Genomic DNA, 16,275 nt, shown 5'->3' with positions numbered 1-16,275 from the left:
CATTGATGTAGACAGGGGCATGTTCTCCTCTATGCTTCCTGAAATTGATGACAATCTCCTTCATTTTGTTGACATTGAGGGAGAGATTATCGTTGCCGCACCAGTTCACCAGATTCTCTATCTCATTCCTGTACTCTGTCTCGTCATTGTTTGAGAGCCGACCCACTACGGTGTCATCAGCAAACTTGAAAATCAAGTTGGAGGGGAATTTGGCCACACAGTCATAGGTGTATAAGGAGTATAGAAGGGGGCTGAGAACACAGCCTTGTGGGTTTAGATCAAGTGAAGAAGGAAATTGGTCAGAATCTACAGAGACTGCTGGAGGCAAGGCTGCTGATAAACGTAACCTTTAATTGCACATTCTTCGAACTATGTACAATACAAGATCAGCACGAGGCTTCACAGAGAACCATCTCTCAGCACGCTCTTGTCATCTGATCATACATCACTGTGTAGAATATTTACAAATTTAACATGAACCCTTTACACTGCACCAAGTCTCTAGTCAGCCCTCCTAACATCCCCTTCTTTGACTCAGTGTCAGTTAATGTTTCTGAGATTCACTTTGGGACACTCTCCTACATTAACGGTCTGATGGAAATGAAAGTTATTTTTAAATCACATTGTAACAGACTGGGGAAGTCAAGATTAAAACAATATCTGGGTAAATGGAGTTAGGTCTCAAGATCAGCCCTGACCTCAGTGAATGACAGAACAGGCTCGAGGGATAAATGACCTCCTCCTGTTCCTGGTAAACTTGGACTCAGACACCAGCTGATGAATGGAAAGTGATGGGAGACCTGGGGAGAAGAGACTTCATCAGAAACCAGCACTGGAGCAGAGTTAGAGAGTGGGAGAATCCTGGGGAGAAACTACACAGGAACTGGAGGAGGTTGTTCAGCCCTTCCAGTCTGCTCTGTCATTCAGTTAGACTCTGGCTGATCAATCAGTTTATCATCAAGATTTATTTGATTCTATTCTGTAGATTAAGCTGCAGCTCAGATTTATGGGAAATGAAAGTCAGTAGAAACAAACTCCAACTCTCACAATGTGAACATGTGAATTAGGAGCAGGAGAAGGCCACTCGGCCCCTCGAGCCTGCTCCACTATTCAATAGGATCCTGGCTGATCTGATTGTGGTCTGAACTCCACTTTCCTTCTTACCCCTCGTACCCTTTGGCTCTCTTGTCAATCAAGAATCTATTAAATTCAGACTTCAGAATATTCAGTGAGCGAGCCTCCACCACTCTCTGTGAAAGAGAATTCCACACTGTAACAACCCTCTGAGAGAAAAGGTTTCTCCTCATCCCAGTCTTAAATGGGAGACCCCTTATTTTTAAACTGTGCCTCTAGTTCTCCTCTCTCTACAATCAACATCTGTCAAGTCCCCTCTGAATTTTATATGTTTCAATCAGATCCTCTCTCATTCTTCTAAACCCCAATAGATACAGGCCGAACATGTCCAACTTTTCCTTGTATGATAACTCCCTCATCCCACGAATCAGTCAAGTAAACCTTCTCTGAACTACTTCTCACACAAGTCCTCTCTTACGTAAGGAGACCAAAACTATACACAGTACTCTTGATGTGGTCTCACCAATACCCTGAACAAATGCAGCAAAACATCCCTGCAATAAACAATAATTCATTTACCTTTCTAATCATTTGCTGTGTCCACACACTAACGTTTCCTGATTACAGTACCAGGACACCCAGATCCCTCTGTACCTGCAATCGCTCTCTTTAAATAATCAACTGCTTTTCCATCCTTCCTGTCCAAATGGACAAGTTCACATTATCCAAAAATCTTGTTCCAGCTGCCAACTTCTAACCCACTCATTCACTATGTCGCTTTGCAGGCTTGTTATGGTCATTCACATCTCATTTTTCTACCTACCTTTGTGTTATCAGCAAATTTTGATCCTGTCATCCACGTCATGAAAATAGTTTGTCAATAGTTGAGGCCCCAGCACTGATCCCTGTGGCACTCCACAAGCTACATCTTGCCATCCCAAAAATTACTCCTTTCTCCCTCCTCTCTGTTTCCCATTAGCTAATCAATCCTCTATCCATGCTAATACAAAGAACCGATGTGGATGGGATGCTAATATGCCTTATGCTACGAATTCTTATTTAGTGTGGTAAACTTTGATGTGTCAAATGCCTGCTGGAAATCTAAATACACCACATCCACAGGTTCCACTTTATCCACATTGCTTGTAACTTCCTCAAAGAAATCCAATAAATCAATTAAAGGTGATTTCCCTTGCACAAAACCATGTTGACTCTGCCTGATTGTACAGAGATTATCTATGTGTTCCACCCTCCCAGCCTCCTTAATAACAGAATGAACATGATTCAGTCCTGCATGGGGTTAGCAGCAACAGCAGAATCCAATCCCTGCAGTGACTTGTGAACTTGCTGGTGTCTCAGCAGATTGGCTGACCGAGCAAATCTCTTCCCACATACGGAGCAGGTGAACGATCTCTCTCCTGTGTGAATCTGCTGGTGTCTCAGCAGGTGGGATGACTGAGTGAACCTTTTCCCACACATGGAGCAGGTGAATGATCTCTCCCCAGTGTGAATTTGCTGGTGTCTCAGCAGGTCCTTCGTGCTTTTAAAACTTTTCTCACAGTCAGAACACTTAAAAGGTCTCTGATCAGTGTGGACCAGTTGATGTGCAATGAACTGGGGTGGCTGAGTGAATCGTTTCCCACATGTGGAGCAAGCGAAGGGTTTCTCCCCAGTGTGAATTCGCTCGTGTATCAGAAGGTGGGGCGAATCAGTGAATCCCTTCCCACACACAGAGCAAATAAATGTCTTCTCCCCGGTGTGAACTCGCTGGTGTCTCAGACAGTGGGATGAATGGGTGAATCCCAGCCCACACACCGAGCAGGTGAACGGTTTCTCCCCAGTGTGAACTCGCTGGTGTGTCACCAAATCCTGTTTACTTTTAAAGCTCTTCTCACAGTCAGAACACTGAAATGGTCTCTTATCAGAGTGAACTCGCTGGTGTGTTTGCAGCTGGGATAAACGTCCGAATCTCCTCTCACACACGGAGCAGGTGAATGGCTTCTCCCCAGTGTGAGTGCGCTGATGGACTTGTAAATCATTTTTACTTTTAAATCTCTTCTCACAGTCAGAACATTGAAATGGTCTCTGATCAGTGTGAACAAGATGGTGTGTCAGAAGGTGGGATGACTGAGTGAATCCCTTCCCACACACTGAGCAGGTGAACGGTCTCACCGCCATGTGAGTGCGCTGGTGTCTCAGGAGGTCCTTTGTGCTTTTAAAGCTTTTCTCACATTCAGAACACTGAAACAGTCTCTGATCGGAGTGAACCTGCCGGTGAATCAGGAGGCTTGATATAGCATGACATCCCCTCCCACATTCGAGGCAGGCGAATGGCCTCTCACCAGTGTGAACACGCCGGTGTGTATAGAGGCTGGATGAGTAAGCAAATCCTTTCCCACACACAGAGCAGGTGAACGGCCTCTCTCCAGTGTGAACACGCCGGTGTGTATACAGGCTGGATGAGTAAGCAAATCCTTTCCCACACTCAGAGCAGGTGAACGGCCTCTCTCCAGTGTGAATGCGACGATGAATATCCAATTCGGACGGGTAATTGAATCCCCTCCCACAGTCCCCACATTTCAATGGTTTCTCTGTGGAGCGGGTATCCTCGTGTGACTCCAGGTTGGATGATGAGTTGAAGCCACGTTTACACAGAATATGAGTCGGGTCACTACTCACTGAGAATGATGTGATTATTTTTCAGACTTTTTAAACCACTTTCCACATTCAGCACATTGGAAACTCTCAGGTGTGTTTGTGTGTAGGTGCTTTTTCAGTCACACTGATGTTTGAAATCTTTGCCCGCAGACAGAATGGACATTTCTCCTTCTGGAGACAAAGGCTGACGATATTCAGTTTCTGATGAATTATATAACTGAAACAGATCTTGATTTGAAGTTTGTTTTGAGTTTCACATCTGTAAATCCTGCTTCATAATACCCTGCAAAAACAGTTTACAAATACCATCACTGTCAGTGCAGGATAGAAATTCTGAACAGACAATTCATGGTTTCTCTGGAACATATTTTCCTCTCTTGTTCCCCCAAATCTATAAATCCCCGTCCCACACACTCTCCCCCCTCCCCTGGGCTGAAATCCAAACCCATCTCAACATCTCCACCATTTCTTCCCTCCACTCCCAGTTTTCTCCCTCCCTCTCCTCTGTCTGGGTTCAGTTCTTGATGTGGAAATCTCACTAACTGTCCTGGCTGGAGACAATTCACATCTCTTTAACCTGTGCTTAACCCTCTCTCCACTCACATTGTCTGTACCTTTAAGACTTGATTGCCTGTAAAGACTCGCATTCCAACCATTATCTTGTAAATTGAGTTTGTGTCAATATATATGCCCCGTTTATGAACACAAGTCCCACTCACCTGATGAAGGAGCAGCGCTCCGAAAGCGAGTGGCTTTTGCGACCAAATAAACCTGTTGGACTTTAACCTGGTGTTGTGAGTCTTCTCACTGGGTTCCGTTCTCCAGCTGCTGTCTGCAGACTGACAATAAAACCAATGGGTCTTATTGGGGGTGTTGGGGCCTCCAGCGGGTGTTTGTGAATCCTCCCCGCCCACCTCCCAGGGTTTCCTTCCTTCCCAGAGATCAGAGTCCTCATTGATTTGAGGCCAAAGTGGAACCTCTTATTTATTGTCCCCCTCCCCCATCCTCTGATGTGAACCATCCTCCAGTGGCTGAGCCAGGATGGGGCCGTTAACCTGGGCCTGTTCCCGGGAGGGAGGGAGGGAGAAGCCCCGCAGCTGCAAACCAGGGAGCTGACAATGATTCTGAAGGGTTTGCGGATCCACAAAGTGTTTCCAAATCCTCCCAGCCACCGCCTAACGCTGACTCCGCTTCTCCGGGACAAACAAGCGCCAAGGACAGCAATGACACTGCGCATGCTCCACATCACAATGCCGGGGCACTGATTGACGGCAGCTCCGGACCAATAGGAAGAGGGGGCGGGGCTCGAGGACTGAGCAGGAGCGGCTGGTCCTCCAGCCAATCGGAGTGAATGAGGGGCGGGACCTGAAGCATGCGCAGTGCGAGTAATGGCGGCGGACGGACGGACGGTTTTAACTTGGAAGCGAGATCAATACGAGGTAGAGGGCGGCGCGCGGGGAATGATAAATATGGCGGGTGGGTGGAGAGACTTTGTAAACATGTTGTTCAAACCCAGACCCCGGAAATGAACTTCCCGGTTCCCCCCTTTGTACCAAATGGAGCGGCAGCTTGTAGTGTTAGACCCGGGCTGACTGCCGCCATTGAGGCTGCATGTGGGAGGCCGGCAGGGATTGTGATCGGAGAGGGAAACCCTGACGTCACAATGGAATGGGTGAGGGTGTGACGTCACAATGGAATGGGTGATAGTGTGACGTCACAATGGAATGGGTGAGGGTGTGACGTCACAGTGGACTGGGTGAGGGTGTGACGTCACAATGGAATGTGATCGGAGAGCAAAGTTTCACTCTGAAGCTCATTGGACAACTTCCGCATTGTGATGCCACGATAGAGCCCTGCCTGAATCAGCCAATAGGAATCACTCTGCTCCGCGGTGACGTCTCCGGGTTCCAATCGCAGGCCCGGGCGCGCGGACCCGGGAGCCCCGCCCCCACCCATTGTTCCCCTCCCCCTGCACCACATTGAGCCAAGGTTTCCAGGCAACCGGCTGACGGCTCCGGTCAGAGCGAGAAGCCGCTCGGTGATCTCCCCCCGGCCCGGGACTGCAAAATGTGCGAGGGAGAGGGGAAGCTGCGCATGTGCAGGGGAGAACCCACCCTCTGAATGAGAGAGGAAAGAATGTTCCATAGAAATTGTCTGTTCTGAATTTCTATCCTGTACTGACACTGATGACTTTTGGAAACTCATTTTACAGGATATTGAAAGAGGAATCACAGGCTGAAATCTCAAACGTCACGTCTAGACGTGACAGAGTCATATTCCTTGGGACCTCAATATCATCGGACTTTGAATCCAGAAGGAGAAATGATTGTCCAGTCTGTCGATTTGAAAAGATTTGAAATGTCAGTGCGAGTGAAAAAGCATCAACACACTGCCACACTCGAGTGAGTGTGTTCCAATGCACTGACTAAAAAGCTTTAACCAGTTACACAGTCTGAATAAACATCACACCATTCACAGCGGGTAGAGACTGTAATCTTGTTCTGTGTGTGGACGAAGTTTCAACTAATTGTCCACTCAAGAGAGAGGTAAGGACACCTGCACCATGGAGAAACCATGGAAATGTGCGGACTGTGGGAAGAGATACAGAACCCCATCAGAGCTGGAAGCTCATCGGCGCAGCCACACTGGGGAGAGGCCGTTTATCTGCTCTCAGTGTGAGAAGGGATTTAATCAGTTACCCAGCTTACGGATACACCAGCGGGTTCACACTGGGGAGAGTCCATTCACCTGCTCTCAGTGTGGAAAGGGATTCAGTCAGTTATCCAACCTGCAGAGACACCAGCGAATTCACACTGGAGAGAGGCCATTTACCTGCTCTCAGTGTGGGAAGGGATTCACTCGGTCATCCCACCTGCAGAGCCACCAGCGGGTTCACACTGGGGAGAGACCATTCACCTGCTCTCAGTGTGGGAAGGGATTCGTTCAGTTATCCGACCTGCTGAGACACCAGCGAGTTCACACTGGAGAGGGGCCATTTACCTGCTCTCAGTGTGGGAAAGGATTCACTCGGTCATTCCACCTGCTGAGACACCAGCGAGTTCACACTGGGGAGAGGCCATTCACCTGCTCTCAGTGTGGGAAGGGATTCACTCGGTCATCTCACCTGCAGACACACCAGCGAGTTCACACTGGGGAGAGGCCATTCAGCTGCTCTCAGTGTGGGAAGGGATTCACTCAGTTATCCACCCTGCGGACACACCAACGAGTTCACACTGGGGAGAGGCCGTTCACCTGCTCTCAGTGTGGGAAGAGTTTCAGAGTTTCATCCCAGCTGCTGAGACACCAGCAAGTTCACGAGTGATTCCAGGGGTTGGATTCTGCTGTTATTGTTTCTGCTCTCAATTACATCCAGGATTGCATTTTGTTCATTCTCACAGTTGGTCAATGGGGAGGGTCAGAGGGTTTCTTTGTGCTGGACTGGCTGGTCTCAGCCTCCAGTGGGCTGATGCTCTTTGAGTCTTTTTGCGAATACCTGGTTTCAAATTTCACAAGGATCACAGAGTGACAGGGTGTTTGGAAGTTTAGAGATATTTAGTCGGAAGAAAACAGAGGTTGGCAGTGCAAAGGTACCTATCTGAATGGAGGGCTGTGACAAGTGACATTCCTCAGGGATCAGTGCTGGGACTTTTGCTGTTTGTAATATATATAAATGATTTGGAGGAAAATGTAACTGGTTTGATTGATAAGTTTGTGGACGACACAAAGGTTGGTGGAAATGCGGATAGCGATGGGGACTGGCAGAGGATACAGCAGGATATAGATCAGTTGGAGACTTGGGCGGAGAGATGGCAGATGAAGTTTAATCCGGACAAATGTGAGGTAATGCATTTTGGAAGGTCTAATACAGATGGGAAATATACAGTAAATGGCAGAACCCTTCAGAGTATTCATAGGCAGAGGGATCTGGGTGTACAGGTACACAGGTCACTGAAAGTGGCAATGCAGGTGGAGAAGATAATCAAGAATGCATACGGCATGCTTGCCTTCATTGGCCGGGGCATTGAGTTTAAAAATTGGTAAGTCATGTTGCAGCTTCATAGAACCTTAAACCGCACTTGGAATCTAGTGTTCAATTCTGGTCACACTACCAGAAGGATGTGGAGGCTTTGGAGAGGGTACGGAAAATATTTATCAGGATGTTGCCTGATGTGGAGGGCATTAGCTATGAGGAGAGGTTGGAGAAACTTGGTTTGTTCTCACGGGAATGATGGAGGTTGAGGGGGGCGACCTGATAGAAGTCTACAAGATTATGAGGGGCATGGACAGAGTGGATAATCAGAAGCTTTTTCCCAGGGTGGAAAAGTCAATTACGAGGGGCATAGGTCTAAGGTGCGAGGGGCAAGGTTTAAAGGAGATGTACCAGGCAGGTTTTTTACACAGAGGGTGGTGGGTGCCTGGAACTCGTTGCCGGGGAAGGTAGTGGAAGCAGATACGATAGTGACTTTTAAGAAGTGTCTTGACAAATATATGAATAGCATAGGAATAGAGGGATATGGTTCCCGGAAAGGTAGGGGTTTTAGTTCAGACGGGCAGCATGGTTGCTGGAGGGCCAAAGGGCTTGTTTCTGTGCTGTAATTTTCTTTGTTCTTCGTTCTGTTTGGAACATCCCAAATGCCCATCCAATTTCCTTTTTAATTGTTTATTGTCTCCACTTCCTCCACCCTCATAGGCAGCGAGTTCCAGGTCATTACCATTCGCTGCATCAAAATATTCTTCCTCACATCTCCCCACCCCACCCCTCCCTTGCATCTCTGACCCAAAACAAGAAATCTGTGTCCCCCTCTTCCTTGTCCCTTCAGCGAATGGGAACAGCTTTTCTTTGTCCACCTTATCTAAACCTGTCAGAATCTTGTCCACCTCTATCAAATCTCACCTCAACCTCCTTTGCTCCAAGGGGAACAACCCCAGCCTGACATTGACAATAAAGAACAAACTAACAGAATATGTTAATACCTGAAATCAAATGGGAATGTTTAATTTCTGTTTTAAAGATATTGTGAATATATTGTCCTGGACAATAAAGGAATTGGAATAACTCACCTTGGGTGTGGTTGAATGGAATATATCAACCTGATATCCACCTACAGTCTAGTGAAAGTCTGGAGTATGTACAAAGAGCAATACTGCACAGGAACAGGCCCTTCGGCCCTCCAAGCCTGCACCGATCATGTGTTCCTAACTAGACCATCCGTTTGTATCCTCTATTCCCAGTCTGTTCATGTGGCTATCTAGATAAGTCTTAAATGATCCTAGCGTGTCTGCCTCAACCACCTTGCTTGGTAGTGCATTCCAGGCCCCCACCACCCTCTGTGTAAAATACGTCCCCCGCATATCTGTATTGAACCTTGCCCCCCTTACCTTGAACTTGTGACCCCTTGTGTTTGTCATTTCTGACCTGGGAAAAAGCTTCCAACTGTTCACCCTATCTTTGCCCTTCATAATGTTATAAACTTCTCTTAGGTCGCCCCTCAACCTCCGTGTTTCCAGGGACAACAACCCTAGTTTACTCAATCTCTCCTCATAGCTAATACCCTCCATACCAGGCAACATCCTGGTAAACCTTTTCTGCACTCTCTCCAAAGCCTCCACGTCCTTCTGGTAGTGCGGCGACCAGAACTGGACGCAGTATTCCAAATGTGGCCGAACCAACGTTCTATATAACCGCAACATCACATGCCAACTTTTATACTCTGCCCTGTCCAATAAAGGCAAGCATGCCATATGCCTTCTTCACCACCTTTTCCACCTGTGCTGCCACCTTTAATGATCTGTGGACTTGTACACCCAGATCCCTCTGCGTGTCTATACTCCTGATGGTTCTACCATTTATTGTATCGCTACCCCCTGCATTAGATCTACCAAAATGCATCACTTCGCATTTATCTGGATTAAATTCCATCTGCCATTTCTCCGCCCAATTTTCCAACCTATCTATATCCTGCTGTATTCTCTGACAATTTTCATCACAATCCACAACTCCAGCAATCTTTGTGTCGTCCGCAAACTTACTAATCAGACCAGCTACATCTTCTTCCAAATCATTTATATATATCACAAGCAGCAGAGGTCCCAGTACAGAGCCCTGCGGAACACCACTAGTCACAGACCTTCAATCAGAACAAGACCCTTCCACTGCGAACCTCTGTCTTCTATGGCTAAGCCAGTTCTGTACCCATCTAGCTCGTTCACCTTTGATCCCGTGAGATTTAACCTTTTGCACCAGCCTGCCATGAGGGACCTTGTCAAATGCTTTACTAAAATCTCTGTAGACGACATCCACGGCCCTTCTCTCATCAATCATTTTTGTCACCTCCTCAAAAAACCCAACCAAATTTGTGAGGCATGACCTCCCTCGCACAAAACCATGTTGTCTATTGCTAATGAGATTATTCAGTTCTAAATGTGTATAGATCCTATCTCTGAGAATCTTCTCCAACAATTTCCCTACCACGGACGTCAAGTTCACTGGCCTATAATTACCCGGGTTATCCTTGCTACCCTTCTTAAATAACGGGACCACATTTGCAATCCTCCAATCCTCTGGGACCTCACCTGTGTCCAATGAAGAAACAAAGATTTCTGTTAGAGGCCCAGCAATTTCATCTCTTGTCTCTCAGTAACTCAGTACACCTCGAGCATTGCAGCAGTTCAAGAAGGCACCCTTGGGGTTGGGGTTGACCATGGCCAAGGCAGCTACATACAGCCACATATTCTGTTATAATTGAAGGACTGCAGATTGAATGTGAGGCATTGTGGGACTGGACTATCTTGACCATATTCCTGTGACTGCCCGGAAACTCATGTGTCTATTTTAGTTTATAATTGAGGATTTCTGGGAATAAGTTAAATGCGGAAATATTAAGCATAGCCTGGAGGAATTTGGAATAACTGAGAATTTTATCCCCAGATAAAGAACAAAGATTTTGCCGGTGTTTGGGTGTCACGTGTTTGGGATTTTAAATCAACAAAGATGTTGCCTCTAAAATCAGTCCTTGTAAGTTGGCTTAAAAAAGGTTAAGTTATAATGAAGGATCTTGTATCTTATTTTAATCATGGAGTTGTGAGCTTGTAGTGCTCTGTCGCTTTAAGAAGCTATAGCTGCGAGAGAGAATGCTGAGTATTCATTGTTTGAAATTTACGAGCTGTGAGAATCTGTGTGTTTTGTTTGTTTTATGTGGATGTTTGTAGATGTGTTTTATTATTGTTTTGGGCTACATTTGTTAAGGTTTATCTTTCTGGGGAATTAACCTTACCTTGAGTCTTTAATTAAAGGCATTTTTGGAAGTTTAAAAACAGGATCACAAGAACACTTAAGTAATTAATTTTGGTTATTGTTGTTGTAAAGCACATGCTAAGTTTCTCTGTTTGTGTGTGGATGATATTTGTGAGTTGAATGCTTCAAGCTTTGAGGTTTTTTGTCTGTGATTTAAATCAAACAGATTTTTAAAAAAGGAAGTGTGATTAATAAAACTTTTTTGGTTCAGAAGTTATGAACCTGGAGCCATATTTACTGACCAGAGACAGGATTCCAGGATAGTTTACTAAACATGTGGAAATTTTAATCCGGATACAATTCACCCATGTGAGAATGAGAGTTTTAATTTGTAATGGTTATTTAAAATTTGACACATGTGAAATGATTCTGACCAATCCTGTGTTGGATTGATCTTGGGTTAAACTTCCTGTCAGGTCCAAAGATTTATTCCTGACGCAAGTAACACAATGAAAAGGAAAATTTTGGAATTGGATACTGAAGAAAAGAGTTTAAAAGGAGAGATTATTAAATAGAAATGTTCCCAGACCATGTGGTTGTTAGATTAAAACAAAGGAAGAGTGCTGACATCCATTTGAGAACTTTTAATCCACCCCATTTCTAACTAAGGGAGTCTATGGACAAAGAAAGCCCAAGAAAGACCCCCCCCCAAGGGGGGTCTGGAAAGCATCATGATGGGGGCACCTGTCCATGAGATGATCACAAATCCCCATAATGCCCAGATACTAATTTTATTGAGCCTATAATGTATGTAATCTATCGCCATTCTGATTGGATTGTGTCCAGCCGGGATGGGCTGAGTAACTGGATACGAATTGATGATATTCTTTGTTGGGTGGAGTTGCACATGGTCAGCCCCTGTGGCTTCTCCCCGCTGGCGTAACTCAATAAACTGTTTGTCGATTGAATCAGGCACAACACACTGGGTCCATTACCACTTCATCCTTGGGAGTGGCCTGATAGGCCGTGGTCCAGACTAAATGTGGCCTTTGGGGGGGCCTTTCATGAATCACATGTGTTTGGTCGTTGTAAATGTGCATTCAAAATGGTTGGAAGCACAGATCATGAGTAATATTCCAGCTCCTGTGACAATAGAGAAGCTCTGTCAAATTTTCACAAGCCCTGGGTTACCAGATTGGCTTGTTTCAGATAACGACACTCTGTTTACAAGTGAGGTGTTTCAGGAATTCCTGTAAAGGAATGGTCTATGCCATGTGCGTACTGCACGGTAGCACAGTGGTTAGCACTGCTGCTTCACAGCTCCAGGGACCTGGGTTCGATTCCTGGCTCGGGTCACTGTCTGTGTGGAGTTTGCACATTCTCCTTGTGTCTGCGTGGGTTTCCTCCGGGTGCTCCGGTTTCCTCCCACAGTCCAAAGATGTGCGGGTTAGGTTGATTGGCCATGCTAAAAATTGCCCTTAGTGTCCTGAGATGCATAGGTTAGAGGGATTAGTTGTGTAAATATAGAGGGATATGGGGGTAGGGCCTGGGTGGGATTGTGGTCGGTGCAGACTCGATGGGCCGAATGGCCTCTTTCTGTACTGTAGGGTTTCTATTTCATTTCACCGTTTCATCTGGCTACAAATGGTCTTCATGATGTGGAGATGCCGGCGTTGGACTGGGGTAAACACAGTAAGAAGTTTAACAACACCAGGTTAAAGTCCACCAGGTTTATTTGTTCGCAAATGCATTTGTTAGCTCGTGGCATTTGCTAACAAATAAACCTGTTGGACTTTAACCTGGTGTTGTTAAACTTCTTACTGTACAAATGGTCTCACAGAAAAAGCTGTTCAAACTCTGAAGGAGGGATTGAAGAGAATGGCAGGCGATACTTTAAGAACAAGCTCTCAAGATTTTTGTTCCAGTTTCACATCACACCACAATCCACAACCGGACTCTCTCCTGTGGAATTTTTAGGTAGAAGGTTGAATTCTCATCTGGATCTGCTTCATCCAGATCTCAGAGCAAAAGTGAGCAGGAAACAAGAGAAGCAGAAGGAGGGACACGACTACCGCGCCAAAGAGAGGCAGTTCAAACCGGGTGATCAGGTTTACATCAGAAACTTTGGGAGTAACTAAAGGTGGTTACCGGGAATAATTTTAAACCAAAGTGGTCCAGTATCTTGGGTGGTGAGACTGTAAAACGGAAGAGTTGTTCGCAGACACCAAGACCATATTCGCTTGCGGTGTGACCCCGAGTCAGGAACAGTTTCAGAGTCAGCAACCATTACTGAGAACATGGCAGAGGGTCATGCTGCTATGGATGTTCACCAGGAAGTGGTTCCAGCTTTGCCAGTTGACTCTGCTGTGGGAGTGGAAGAGGAATGTTCATGTACAGATTCTCAAATTACCTCTTCACCTCCCATTCCAGATCCACCATTACAAGATTTACCAGTGGTATTGTACAGGTCGCAATGTAACCACAAAGCTCCTGACAGACTTCCGTATTGTTAAAGACATTACTTTGTTGTATTTCTGTCCTGATGGGGGATTGAAATTTAAGGGGAGGAGAAGTGTTACAGAGTGTTCTTCACAACCTCTCTCCCTTCTGAGCACGTGTGGGCTTTGGGCGGGGTTTCAATCTGCAAGTCCAGGCTGGTTCCAATGCTCCTGTTCCCTTTTGTTTGCCAATGATTTTTAAACTTTGTTATTTATTTATATAAATAACATTCTGCTTTTAACAATGCATTTGACTACCTTATTTGTGGACTGAAGTTCCCAAATTGTAAAGCAGGAGATTAGTTAAATGGACAGCCTGAATTGAGAGACAATTAAAGAATAAATGATTCATTAATACAGATGTTAGAAAGGCGAGAATGTAAATTTGAACACAGAAGGGTGGCCCGGTGGCTCACTGGTTAGCTCTGCTGCCTCAGCGCCAGGGACCTGGGTTTGATTCCCGGCTTGGGAGACTCTGTGGACTTTGCACGTTGTTCCCGTGTCTGCCTGGTTTTCTTCCGACTCCCGGCTCCATTCCTCCCTCCCCACCCCGACTCCCGGCTCCATTCCTCCCTCCCCACCCCTGCTCCCGGCTACATTCCTCCCTCCCCACCCCGACTCCCGGCTCCATTCCTCCCTCCCCACCCCTGCTCCCGGCTACATTCCTCCCTCCCCACCCCGACTCCCGGCTCCATTCCTCCCTCCCCACCCCGACTCCCGGCTCCATTCCTCCCTCCCCACCCCGACTCCCGGCTCCATTCCTCCCTCCCCACCCCTGCTCCCGGCTACATTCCTCCCTCCCCACCCCGACTCCCGGCTCCATTCCTCCCTCCCCACCCCGACTCCCGGCTCCATTCCCCCCTCCCCACCCCGGCTCCATTCCCCCCTCCCCACCCCGACTCCATTCCTCCCCCCTCCCCACCCCGACTCCATTCCTCCCCCCTCACCCCGACTCCCGGCTCCATTCCTCCCTCCCCACCCCGACTCCCGGCTCCATTCCTCCCTCCCCACCCCGACTCCCGGCTACATTCCTCCCTCCCCACCACGACTCCCGGCTCTATTTCTCCCCCCCCACCCCGGCTCCATTCCTCCCTCCCCACCCGACTCCATTCCTCCCTCCCCACCCCGACTTCATTCCTCCCTCCCCAACCCGACTCCCGGCTCCATTCCTCCCTCCCCACTCTGACTCCCGGCTCCATACCTCCCTCCCCACCCCGACTCCCGGCTCCATTCCTCCCTCCCCACTCTGACTCCCGGCTCCATACCTCCCTCCCCACCCCGACTCCCGGCTCCATTCCTCCCTCCCCATCCCGACTCCCAGCTCCATTCCTCCCTCCCCACCCCACTCCGACTCCCGGCTCCATTCCTCCCTCCCCATCCCGACTCCCGGCTCCATTCCTCCCTCCCCACTCTGACTCCTGGCTCCATTCCTCCCTCCCCACCCCGACTCCCGGCTCCATTCCTCCCTCCCCACTCTGACTCCCGGCTCCATACCTCCCTCCCCACTCTGACTCCCGGCTCCATTCCTCCCTCCCCACTCTGACTCCCGGCTCCATTCCTCCCTCCCCATTCTGACTCCCGGCTCCATACCTCCCTCCCCACCCCGACTCCCGGCTCCATTCCTCCCTCCCCACCCCGACTCCCGGCTCCATTCCCCCCTCCCCACCCCGACTCCATTCCTCCCTCCCCACCCTGACTCCCGGCTCCATTCCTCCCTCCCCATCCCGACTCCCGGCTCCATTCCTCCCTCCCCCCTCTGACTCCCGGCTCCATACCTCCCTCCCCACCCTGACTCCCGGCTCCATTCCTCCCTCCCCATCCCGACTCCCGGCTCCATTCCCCCCTCCCCACTCCGACTCCATTGCTCCCTCCGCCCCACTGACTCTCACCCGCTGGAAGAAGCATCTCCCGCACCCACAGGGCTCCAAGCAAAGTGACAGTGCGCATGCTCCAGATACAGCACCACGACTGCGCACTGGCCTCCTGTGGACTGAATTGGGCACTTTCACACCCGCAGCGAATGCTGGGTACCTACAGCGCCATTGCACAGTGAAACAGGGAATATGAAATAAGTTTGCTCCCCAATTGAGATGCATTAATTCTTTTGAATAGATGATCTATGTTTCATTTCTCAAAGTGATTTAAACCCCTACTCTCCTCTGCAAATAAGCACAGGTTTCTAAACTTTTCCAACTGCACATTAACGTCCCTCCACTCACCACTCCGCCCCTGACCGTACCCTGAGTGGCTTCGATTCCAGAATCAACAGTTTCTTTCTCGTGCCAGAGTACATGAGTTTTCCAGTTGACAGTTCTCAAACACACTTGCCCCTATAGTAAAGAAAGTCAAGCAAATCCTCTACTTTCTCAGAAGACTAAGGAAATTTGGCATCTCAGCTATGACTCTTACCAACTTTTACAGATGCACCATAGAAAGCATTCTTTCTGGTTGTATTACAGCTTGGTATGGCTCCTGCTCTGCCCAAGACCGCACGGAGCAACAAGAGGTCGTGACTGTAGCCCAATCCATCACGCAAACCAGCTTCCCATCCATTGACTCCATCTATACACTTCCCGCTGCCTCGGCAAAGCAGCCAGCATAATTAAGGACCCCAAGCACCCTGGACATTCTCTCTTCCACCTTCTTCCATCAGGAAAAAGATACAAAAGTCTGAGGTCACGTACCAACCGACTCAAGAATAGCTTCTTCCCTGCTGCTGTCAGACTTTTGAATGGACTTACTTGCATTAAGTTGATCTTTCTCTACACCCTAGCTATAACTGTAACACTACATTTTGCACTCTCTCATTTC

The 16,275-nt window shown here is 47.9% G+C and overlaps 2 protein-coding genes across 2 annotated transcripts in view; one reads left to right on the top strand and one right to left on the bottom strand.

The window, feature by feature from the left end:
* Positions 1-208: 208 nt before the first annotated feature.
* On the bottom strand, positions 209-4,931 carry LOC144483152 (uncharacterized). Its single transcript, XM_078201947.1, has 2 exons — positions 4,452-4,931; positions 209-4,015 (listed from the first exon to the last, which is right to left on the bottom strand). The coding sequence occupies exon 2, from the start codon at positions 3,250-3,252 to the stop codon at positions 2,359-2,361; it is 894 nt and encodes a 297-aa protein (XP_078058073.1). The 5' UTR covers positions 3,253-4,015; positions 4,452-4,931; the 3' UTR covers positions 209-2,358.
* Positions 4,932-6,295: 1,364 nt separating this feature from the next.
* The window catches only part of LOC144483165 (uncharacterized), a 46,525-nt gene continuing 36,545 nt past the window's right edge, over positions 6,296-16,275 (top strand). Inside the window, exon 1 of the mRNA XM_078201962.1 lies at positions 6,296-7,042. Coding sequence (XP_078058088.1) covers positions 6,296-7,042 — 747 coding nt within the window. The remainder of the gene's footprint in view (positions 7,043-16,275) is intronic.

Source organism: Mustelus asterias, unplaced genomic scaffold, assembly GCF_964213995.1.
Source record: "Mustelus asterias unplaced genomic scaffold, sMusAst1.hap1.1 HAP1_SCAFFOLD_47, whole genome shotgun sequence".
Taxonomy (NCBI): domain Eukaryota; kingdom Metazoa; phylum Chordata; class Chondrichthyes; order Carcharhiniformes; family Triakidae; genus Mustelus; species Mustelus asterias.
The sequence above is the reverse complement of the archived record's forward strand: the minus strand, read 5'-3'. Positions and strand labels throughout refer to the sequence as shown.

What these genes read in the sequence shown, in the direction of transcription:
- LOC144483152 (XM_078201947.1), bottom strand. Translation starts at nt 3,252, where the DNA reads ATGGCGGTGAGACCGTTCACCTGCTCAGTGTGTGGGAAGGGATTCACT.